At 33.3% G+C, this 11998-nt stretch overlaps 1 protein-coding gene across 1 annotated transcript; it reads right to left on the bottom strand.

The window, feature by feature from the left end:
- Positions 1-643: 643 nt before the first annotated feature.
- Positions 644-11792, bottom strand: LOC107772600 (protein NRT1/ PTR FAMILY 2.7-like). Its single transcript, XM_075220488.1, has 3 exons — positions 11712-11792; positions 10029-10570; positions 644-1558 (listed from the first exon to the last, which is right to left on the bottom strand). The coding sequence occupies exons 1-3, from the start codon at positions 11790-11792 to the stop codon at positions 721-723; spliced, it is 1461 nt and encodes a 486-aa protein (XP_075076589.1). The 3' UTR covers positions 644-720.
- Between the last annotated feature and the right edge of the window lie 206 nt (positions 11793-11998).

Below are 11998 nucleotides of genomic sequence, written 5' to 3'. Positions count from 1 at the left end.
AGCAAGCCTTGAATGACGATAAATCACAACAAAAAGAAATATATCAAAAAGAGACACAAATATTTAACGTGGTTCGGTCAACTGACCTACGTCCACGGTGGAGATGAGCAATCCATTATAATAAAAAAGAGTACAAAGATATTGAGAGAACAACCTCACGAAGAGGCAAACACAACTGACACACTAACACTTGTCCCGTAAAGTTCTCCCCCTAAAAACGACTCTCAAACTCCATATGGCTACATTGTGGATGCTACTGAATGACAAGGATGGATCTTCAATTTATAGAGCTCCAAACCTCTTCCTACAAGAAAAGAGACTTGCCAAATATGGAAGAATTATATTTTTCTTATAGGAAAAGAAAAACCCAATTATGATAAATGTGTTGTCCTTTCCTTCATGAGATAGAAAAACCAATTATGAGAAGAAAATCTGGACAAACGCCTAACAAAAAAGAACAAGCAAAACCCAAATTCAACTGCTTCACTGCTACATCTCATTTTATTCACAAACACCAAAAGGCGTAAAAAGTGGTTTTTTATATTCTTAAATCATAAATGATTTAGGTATGGACTTTCTTCAATATATGTATAATAACAATTATTTTCATTTGATAGTCATAACCCATAACAGAATTCCGAACTCGTAATATAACCATAAATTGTGAAGTGTCAATGATCATAATTAATTATTAAGTTTTTTTTCTTTTTGGCCCGTGAATCACTCATCAGAAGGAGAATCACTATGCTCCGCGCCCTCCAGGTTTTGATATTTGTAAAGCCAAGCACATGTCACATAGTAACCAAAGTTCAATACCCCGCCTACAACCAATACCCAATACACATTGTCCAGCCTTCCCTTATTTATGTTACCTGGTAACCAATTTGTCGTCCTTCTAACAACACCAATTAGAGCAGTAGTCAAGTAAAATGCGACCCCAACAATCACCGAAATCATCGCCGTTGCCATGTTTTTTAAGGTTGTTAGAAATTCTTGATAGTAAAATGCAACTTGTCCAGGAAAATGAAATGCCTCTGAAATGCCAACAAGTGCTAATTGAGGCACAAGCCATAACACTGACATAGGTACAATATTAGAACCTTGATCAAGGTTGTTCGATTTTGCTACCTTTAGCCTCTTCGACTCGACTAAGGCCGAGACACCCATGACCAGAGCACTGAGCACATGCCCGACGCCAATTCTCTGGAGAGGAGTTAGAGATTTGGCAGTCAACTTCTTCCACAAGGGAAAAAGAAATTTGTCGAACAGGGTGAGGAATAGAGCAGTAGAGATCATGGAAAAAACGAGTATGGAACCAGCTGGGATTTGGAAATGAGGTCCAACGTGACGGTCCATTGCTAAGGCTTGAAGGATTGACATACTTGATTGTACACCAATTGTTGTGCCAAGAAAAAAGCTACTTGACCATAGTGGTAAGATTCTGATTAAGGATTTTAAATCTTCTACTTCTTGGACTGAACAAAGTTTCCAGGGTTTAGCTGTACAGCCATCTGGTTTAACGTCACCTTCACTTTTAATGGCTGCATGGTTTAAGAACCTGCATCATGATGACCAACTTCCATATATAAGAAGTATTCATTCCCTTAAACGTTTTATTTTCAGACATACTTATCGAAAGTATATGCATAAAGAGAGAAAAAATTGAACCTTCAAATATTGCTTTCGTATCATCGTCCAAACAGTCTATTGAAGTCTTTCAAAAAAAATTTTAAAAAAAGTGTGACTTGGTAAAAGACTTTTGAGATTTGTGGTCTTAAAAGCTTTGTGGGGCCATAATACTTGTGTGGTTATAAAAACTTCTCATTAAGGATAAAATGGATAAAATAAATAGTTTAAAAATGAATTATTTCTAAATTTAAAAATATATTATTTATTTTAAAATATACTAAAAAAGAAAGTAACTCGTCTAATTTGAAATGAACGGAGTAGATTGATAGACAAACATAAAAGTAGGCTGACATTCAAACAGGAGTCTCAAATTAAAGCTCCACTACAACATTTAGATATAATTTGTTCAAACAATTAAAAAAAATACTTTTCTATGATTAATATTTGAATTGAGTTCAGTTAATTTAAGTTTGAAAGCATAACACAATTTTTTTAAAATATGGTCCAATTAAGAAAATAGAATGATAAAAAATATTTGAATTTGAGATAAGAAAGTATTTAAATTTTTATCTATATTATATTAGAATGAGTGTGGTAAAAATAGATATTAAATTGAAACATGCTAATAAAAATTCACATGACGATGTAACAATATTAAGTATTGAATAATATAAAATCAAATATTAAGAATAAATAGAGAAAAAATAAAAATTCATATTTTTTATCATAGGAAAAAGGTAAAACTTATTTAAATTTGAGATGAGAAAGTGTTTTATATTATGATAAGAAAAGTCATAATATAAGTCCATATAACTCAAGTCTAATAGTAAAATAAAAAACTAAAATATTGAACAATAAAAATAAATTAGAGATAATGTAAGGACATTTACAAATAATATTTTTAAAAAATAAAATAAAGTAAATATACATTACTTAAAAATATTATTAAATTTTAAATAATTTAAAATTTTCGAGAAATATTTTTAAAATAAAATAAATATTTATTTAATAATTAAAAAATTATATATTTATCTTATATTATTAAAGAAAAATAGTTGATAATGATATTAAATAAAGTTACAAGTTAATGAAAAGTCACATAAAAAATAATAAGACTATATATTAGATTAAAAAAATAGCAAAAGTATGTTAAATTATTAAATATTTACTATTAAAAAAATACTATTTGAATTTGAGATTAGAAAGTTCTTAAAACTATGATGTGAATGCTCAAATTATGGATAATACCACAAAACTAAATTATTAATTATGAAAAATAAAACAATAATAAAAAATAATTTTTTAAAAAATACAAAATAAATTTCTAATATAGGTAATTATACAAAAATTAAATTTGTATTAAAACTAAAAGAGAAAGAAAATTTATGTAAAGAAATAAAATGACAGTGAAAATATTACTACAACATTTATTATAATATATTCAAACAATTACGAAGATATTTTTCTATAATTAATATTTGAATCGAGTGCAGTTAGTTTGAGTTTGAATGCATAGCACAATTTTTTGAAAATATTGTCCATTTTAGAAAATAGAATGATAAGAAATATTTGAATTTGAGATGAGATTTTTTTTGTTTTTTAAAATATTATGTAAAGAACTAAAATGACAGTAAAAACAATACTACAATATTTAGAAATAATGTGCTCAAACAATTAAGAATTTTTTTCTATGATTAGATAAAATTTAAAAATATAAAATAAATTTCTAATATTGGTAATCTTACTATGAAAATTAAAATTAAATTGTATCTTATAGCTAAAAAAGAAAGAAAATTACAATTTAACTGCATCTAATACAAAATTAATTATAAGAGAACTCAATACATTTGGAACATGATAATCAAATGACTTATGTATTAATATTTTATACTAATTAAAAGTTAAAATTTAAAACAAAATATCACATTATTTTGGTTATAGGTAAAAAATTAATATAAAAACTAATTAACATTTATCGTAGGGAAGCGAATGCATATAAAAAAAATAGAGGTAGTGTGAGGATACTTATACTTTAAATTAATGCCAAAATAGATAAAATAAAATAATTAAATTATAAAATATTACTGATAAATTTAAATAATTAAAATATTATGAATAAGAGGATAAAAGCATAAAATACCAAATTTCAAGAAAACAATATTTATTTTTATTAAATACTATTAAAAGGATAATAAGCAAGACATTAATTTAATTATTAGCTAATAAAAAATTATATGATAGTATAATAATATTAAATATTAAATAATACAATAACTATAAGAAAAGAACAAAAAAAAGAATTTACGTAAAAATGATGTGATGAATAAGACATATTTGACTTCCAGATAAAAATAAAGTGATGGTAAGAATTTTCTTAAAATAATATGATCTAATGTGCTCGAACGAGACAGATCATAATATGACATGTTTAGTATCTTTAATATCGACGGCGGAACGAAATACAAATACTAAAATTAAGGGGTTAGGTTGCTACAAATATATATTAAAAAGATTTGTTTTCTACTACGAGATATGAACAATAATTTCATATCCTGCTTCATTATAAAATTCTCAAGTTATATAATTTTTATCTGAGAGGTTTATATTTTAAGGTTATTAAACAACCTACATCGCAATTTGAAATGATTTGTCCGTGCATCGCGCGGGTACTAATACTAGTTAAAGTAAAAACCACGTACCGTTCGAGAACAAGTCAATAAAAATGTTTTCTTTTTAATAACGTAATTTTCAAATGAAATGATTACATAATTAAACATAGTATGAAATTAACCAACTTGAGGTCCTAGATTCAAATCTCAGCGACACCAGTTATATCTAAAAAGAAATTTTTACATCTTTGGCCCATGAAAGAAAAAAAAAGAGAATGTGGCTTGTGGCTCGCACATAAGGAGCATTGTTGAATTTATAATTGTTCTTTGTCTCATAGCTTAAATATTTAAATGGGATAATCATATTGGGAATAAACCCCCACAGAAATAATATTCACAGTAATAAAAGCGGAATAATAATGTAGCACCGAGATACGGTAATTAACAAGAATAAAAGAGTAACAACGACACCAAGATTTTTACGTGGAAAACTCTTTTAATAAGGGAAAAAATCACGGCCTCGAGAGAAGCAACTGATATCACTATAGTAAGAAATTTTACAATTTGTAGGTCAGAGTAAAATACTCCAAAAACCACTACAACACTCAAAAGAAATAACCCTCTTTTGATATTCCCACCTCACTACAATATCGCTCACTCTCTATTTTTCTCACAGACTATTTTCTTATACCCTGTCTGTGAAACCTCACTCTTTCTTTCTCTCTTTGTTGGTGTGAAGAAATGAGAGTTGAAGCTCTCCTTTTATAGCCAAAGTTTCACTCTCTAAAGCCTACAATATTTGACAATTTACACACACTTTCCACAATTCAACAAAGTTGGCTACCAAACCAAAGAAATTCAACAAGGTTGGCTACCAAACCAAACTAATTCAACAAGGTTGGCTACCTAACCAAACCAAGTCAACAAGGTTGGCTACCAAACCAAAGAAACTTTTATTAGGCACATGCCTAATACTTCTTCAATGAGATGGACATCATCAATCTCCCCCTCCAGTCTCATTCATCTAGAGGAGGTAGCACTGTCTTCTAGTTTAAGTGCATGCCGACAAGTTCTTTGCATAGCTCGAACTTGTTCCTTGGTACCACCTTGGTCAGCATATCTGCGGGATTCTCACTTGTAGAAATCTTCAAGACTTTTAGAGATTCATCATTTACCATTTCTCGAATCCAATGATATCTCACATCAATGTGTTTGGTCCTTGCATGGTACATAGAGTTCTTGCTAAGGTCTATTGGACTTTGACTATCACAATAGACGACATACTCCTTCTGATGCAATCCAAGCTCTTGAAGGAACCGTTTGAGTCATACCATCTCCTTGCCAGTTTCTGTAGCGGCAATGTACTCTGCTTCAGTTGTTGAAAGTGCAACACACTTCTGCAACTTAGACTGCCATGATATAGCTCCCCCTGAAAATGTAAACAAATATCCAGTAGTGGATTTTCTGTTGTCAATGTCACCTGCCATATCAGCATCTGTATAGCCCTTTAAGATTGGATCAGATCCTCCAAAGCACAAACAATCTCCTGTGGTACCTCACAGGTACCTGAGTATCCACTTGACTGCTTCCCAATGTTCCTTTCCAGGATTTTCAAGAAACCTACTGACAACACCAACTGCGTGAGCAATATCAGGTCTAGTACATACCATTGCATACATCAAGCTTCCGACTGCTGAAGAATAAGGAACTCTAGCCATATTCCCTTTCTCTTCCACTGTTGTAGGACACATCTTTTTGCTCAACTTTAGATGACTAGCAAGAGGTGTGTTGACTGGCTTAGCATTTTTCATGTTGAAGCGTTCTAGTACACGTTCAATGTACTTCGCCCGAGATAGCCACAACTTTCTACTTGTTCTCTCTCGAACTATCTTCATCCCTAGAATTTGTTGTGCTGGGCCCAAGTCCTTCATATCAAATGACTTGGACAGATCTCCCTTCAACTTTGCTATCAGCCCCTTGTCTTTTCCTACAATTAACACGTCATCCACATACAACAACAATATAATAAAGTTATTCTCAGAAAATCTTTTGAAGTATATACATGGATCAGAATAGGTCTTTAGGTATGTTTGACTTTTCATGAATGAGTCAAACTTCATGTACCACTGCCTTGGTGCATGCTTCAATCCATAAAGACTCTTATTCAATTTGCACACCATGTATTTCTTTACAGCTACTTCAAATCCTTCTGGCTGCTCCATATAAATCTCTTCTTCCAAATCTCCATGAAGAAATGCAGTTTTCACATCCAACTGCTCCACTTCAAGATCTAGGCTAGCTGCTAAGCTCAAAATTGTTCAAATAGAAGTCATTTTGACAACAGGTGAAAAAATTTCGTCAAAATCAATACCTTTCTTTTGTTCGAAGCCTTTAACCACCAATCGAGCTTTGTATCTGACGAGCTTGCCATTTCCATCTTTCTTGAGTTTAAAGATCCATTTGCATTTGAGTGGTCTTTTACCCTTTGGAAGTTCAACCAGCTTGTACGTGCCATTTTTCTGTAGAGATTCCATCTCTTCTTGCATGGCTTTCATCCACTGGTTCTTTTCTGGATGGGACAACACCTCTTTAAGACTTTCTGGCTCCCCCTCATCACTGATGAGGACATACTCTGTGGAAGGATACCTGCATGACTCTACCCTTGGCCTCTCTGATCTCCTCAGATGTTGAGGTTGTTCTTCTCCCTGAGTGGGGTGTTCCACTTCCTCGACACCTTCATCAAGTTGCTCCCCCTACTCAATAATCTCACCAGGTTGCTCCTCCTACTCAATAACCTCACCAGGTTGCTCCCCCTGCTCGGCAACCTCGTCGGTCGTACTTTCTGCACTTGTAGGATTGTTAGAAGTATAAGGAATAGTAACAAGGTTAGGAATTATACCATTCTTCGCATTTTCTGACATATCGGCAGCAGTTCCAACTTCACTTTCTCGGAAGACTACATCTCTGCTTCTGATGACCTTCTTCTTTATAGGATCCCACAATCTGTACCCGAACTCTTCATCTCCATATCCTATAAATATGAAGGGAACAGATTTATCATCCAGCTTTGTTATCTGCTCTTTTGGTACATGTGCAAAAACTCTGCAACCGAACACCTTCAGATGCGAGTAGGACACCTCCTTGTTAGTCCAAACTCTCTCTGGGATGTCAAATTCCAATGGAACTGATGGACTCCTATTGATCGGGTAACAGGCTGTCTGAACTGCTTCACCCCAGAATGACTTAGGCAGTTTAGCCATTCTAAGCATGCTTCTCACCTTTTCCACAATGGTGCGGTTCATCCTCTCGGCTATGCCATTGTGCTGCGGGGTTCTAGGAACTGTCTTTTCATGTCTGATCCCATGACTTGAACAATACTCTTCAAATTCCCTTGAAGTGTACTCACCTCTATTGTCACTTCGCAGACGCTTTAGCTTTCGACTTGTCTCCCTTTCTACTAGAGCATGAAATTTCTGGAAAACTTGCAACACCTGATCTTTGGTTTTCAAAATATAAACCCATAATTTTCGTGAAGCATCATCAATAAAAGTAACAAAATATTTGTTACCGCCCATTGATTCAATTTCCATTGGGCCACAAACATCAGAATATACTAAATCAAGTATATTCAATTTTCTTTCAGACGATGTCTGAAATGAGACTCTATGTTGCTTACCAAATAAACAGTAGTCACAAGGTTTTACCGTTGTACCTTTGGCATAAGAAATAAGTGATTTCTTGGCAAGAATCTGCAATTGATGACCCATTCTTTTGTGCCACAAATCTGCAGAAATCTCATCTTGTGCCGCGTTCAATTCACCTTGGAATATTTCTGCATTTGTCTTGTACAACGTGCCACGAGCAACTCCCTTTGCAATCACCAATGATACCTTAGTGAGTCTCCACTTTTGATTTGCAAAATAGCTCTCGTATCCATCTCAGTCTAAAGCAATTCCCGAGATCAAGTTCATCCATAAATCAGGTACATACCGCACATCCTTTAGAACCAATGTGCATCCGACATTTGTTTTGATACAAATGTCACTAATCCCCGCAATCTTTGAGTAACTTGTGTTACCCATTCTCACTGTGCCGAAATCACCTGCTACATATCTGCAAAAAAAGATCTCTTACCGGTGTGGCATGGTAAGATGTCGTTGTGTCAACCACCCATTTCGACTCTGGACCTGACAGGTGCATGCATTCCTTTTCCTCATTTATAAAGAGGACAACATTATCATTGTTTTGCACCAGCGGTTGTGTTGTCGTCATTCTTCTGGCCACTGGTTTCACCTTTGCCCTTCCTTGGATTTGGGCAATCTCTTTTGAAGTGACCTGGTTGATCACAGTTGTAGCAATTTCTGGCTCTTAATTTGGATCGGTTCTTTGACTTCCCACGAGCTTCGGATCTACCATAGTTATTCGAACTCTTTTGATAACTCCTGCCTCTACCTTCTGTGATGAGAGCATGTCCTTGATTTTCAGGCTTCTTTCTCATCTTCTCATTGAGTAAAAGAGCCGATGTGACATCTTTCAACTCAATAGTAGTCTTACCGTGCAGGATGGTTGTTGCCAAATTTTCGTACGAAGATGGCAACGAGTTCAATAGCAAGATGGCTTTATTTTCTTCCTCGATTTTCACTCTAAGGTTGGCAAGCTGTGTGATTAGTCTGTTAAACACATTTAAATGTGACAAAAAATTCATACCTTCACCCATGTGTAGGGCGTATAACTGCTTCTTCAGGTACAATTTATTTGTCAGCGTTTTGGACATGTATATGCTTTCTAACCTTATCTAAATTCCACGTGCAGTGTCTTCATCAATGATGTTATTTACCACATCATCTGATAAGTGCAACCTGATTGCACTAGCAGCTCTTTCATCCAAGTCAGCCCAATCCTCAGCTTTCATGGTATCAGGCTTTTTGGCATCAACATCTAGTACCTTGTGTAATCCTTGTTGGATGAGCAGATCCCTCATCCTTCTTTGCCATGTTGAGAAACCGTTATCTCCGTTGAAATTTTGCTACCTCGTACTTTACTCCGGACATTTTTATTTTCACCGAGTATAATACTACCGATAGTGAATAGTATTTCAGTGAACGAGCAGAACCTGTGCTATGATACCAGTTGTTGGGAATAAACCCCCACAGAAATAATATTCACGGTAATAAAAAGGGAATAATAATGTAGCACCGAGATACGGTAATTAACAAGAATAAAAGAGTAACAACGACACCAAGATTTTTACGTGGAAACCCCTTTTAATAAGGGAAAAAACCACGGCCCCGAGAGGAGCAACTGATATCACTATAGTAAGGAATTTACACTTTGTAGGTCCGAGTAAAATACTCCAAAAACCACTACAACACTCAAAAGAAATAACCCTCTTTTGATATTCCCACCTCACTACAATATCGCCCACTCTCTATTTTTCTCACAGACTATTTTCTTATACCCTGTCTGTGAAACCTCACTATTTCTTTCTCTCTTTGTTGGTGTGAAAAAATGAGAGTTGAAGTTCTCCTTATATAGCCAAAGGTTCACTCTCTAAAGCCTACAATATTTGACAATTTACACACACTTTTCACAATTCAACAAAGTTGGCTACCAAACCAAAGAAATTCAACAAGGTTGGCTACCAAACCAAACTAATTCAACAAGGTTGACTACCTAACCAAACCAAGTCAACAAGGTTGGCTACCAAACCAAAGAAACTTTTATACTTCTTCAATGAGATGGACATCATCAAATCACACAATTAAATAGTTACAGTGACAGTACTATTACCTGAAGGTTTTTGAAGGTGGAACAACTATTGCTTTGGATGCAACATGACTATGTCCATGGTAGAAATCATCACAAGCCGATGGGAGTGGTTCCTTTCTTTTCCTAATACTTGCAACCACAACACGCGGCAAACTGGTGAACGGACTACCTTCTGGTTTAGAATTGGTGTAAAATCTGCTTCCCATTAGGAAAATCACTAAACCAAGAACACTAGCTCCAACACAAATGAAAAATCCAACTTTCCAGCTCACATTATCTTCAACATAGACAACAGCTGTGGATGCTACTACAGAAGAACCATACACGAAGAAAAAGAACCAATTGAAGAAAATCCCTTGATCCTTTGGTTTATTAAATTGATTGGCTCCCAATGTTGAAAGGGTTGATCGGGAACCACCACTCCCCAAAGTTGCAAGAACTATGGCTGCATAGAGTACTACATACTGAACTTTTGGTGTAGGACTGCATGATGTTGAGCCAACTTCACAAGGCTTAGGCCTCAAAGAATCAAGTGTTGCTGTTAAAGCTAAAAGGATTGTGCCCTACAAGTAGAAAAGACAAAAAAGAAAAAATCTAACTCCTTCTAGTCCACTTTAAGTGATTTTTTTGCCCCTTTTTTTTCCGGATATCAATAAGGAATTAACTTCTTCTTTCCAAAGTTGGTAAAGAGCCTATGAATAGTTTGTTATATTTCCAATGAGCAAATTAAGGTTATTATAGTGAATTTCATTGTTAATTAATTCTATAAATCGAATTCTCTAATTTGTGTAAAAAGTGCCAAAAAATTTATTTAAAGTGGACCGGAGAGAGTATTAATTAGGTATTTAAATAATGTCTAGAACCAGGGGCGACCCGACCAATTTCGTGGCCTAAAGTCAAACTTTACGAGGGGCCTTAATTTTTTTTAATAAAAAATATTTTATTTTTATTTGAAGTCTATTTTTTTATTTTTCTTAGATACAAAGTTATTATTAATTTTTTATAATCAATTTCTCCTATTAAGTACAATTGACGATATAGCTAATTCGTTTAATATCTTTGAGACATTGTTGATCTTAGGTAAAGTTTTATCAATTTTAATTTTGAAACACTTTTTTCTGATGAAGCAACGGTAATAGGGGATATTAACATTATTCTATAAGCAATATAGCCATTTGGAAATTAATCAAATCTTTTTATTTGATTGAGTATATTATTAAATTGTTATCGCTAATTGAAATATTTTTCTGAATATTTTTAATTCAAAAAATAAATCTAGACTATCAATATCGGGTTGATTATTATGATTTAAGGAGCATTCAAGATGAAGGCAATTTTTTTTCAAATTTCCATAATCTAGTGATCTCAGTTTTTGCCGCTAAATAGAAAATCGAAAATATTTTCATATGCTTCTAATTGTTTAAATCTATTTTAAAGTGAAAAACTAACATCATCTACTACTCTCTTCGATCCATAATAAGTGATTTTTTTGGCTTTTATTTTAGTTCAAAATAAGTGTCCTTTTATATAATCGAGAAGGAATTACCTTTATTTTTTCAAATTTTGCCCTTATTTACATATTTCAATGTGTCAAGTTAACAACATATAAATTTTAATTTAGGATAATTCAGTCAAAATATATTTTTGATCGACAATATTTTCTTGAGGGGCACAACAAAGGTTAAAAAGTCATTTATTATGGACCAGAGGGAATATGTATAAAAAGTAATCAACTCTAAATGACTCATCGAAAGATTTTGAACTATTAACATTGTTTCTTCCCATATATTACACATTTCTTATGAAATTTGGGTTCGATATTAATTTCAAATGTAATTTGCTTGGCAGAAATCAAAGCAGTTGCAAATCCTTCATCTATTTATTTGTTAAATAAAGAAATCAAATCTTTTCATTTCACATAACTATTTTAATTTTTTTTTATATATAGCCTATTATGCGGGAAAAAAGGGGCCTCAACAAATATGGGGCCT

This window comes from Nicotiana tabacum, chromosome 8 (assembly GCF_000715075.1).
Source record: "Nicotiana tabacum cultivar K326 chromosome 8, ASM71507v2, whole genome shotgun sequence".
NCBI classification, from domain to species: domain Eukaryota; kingdom Viridiplantae; phylum Streptophyta; class Magnoliopsida; order Solanales; family Solanaceae; genus Nicotiana; species Nicotiana tabacum.
The sequence above is the reverse complement of the archived record's forward strand: the minus strand, read 5'-3'. Positions and strand labels throughout refer to the sequence as shown.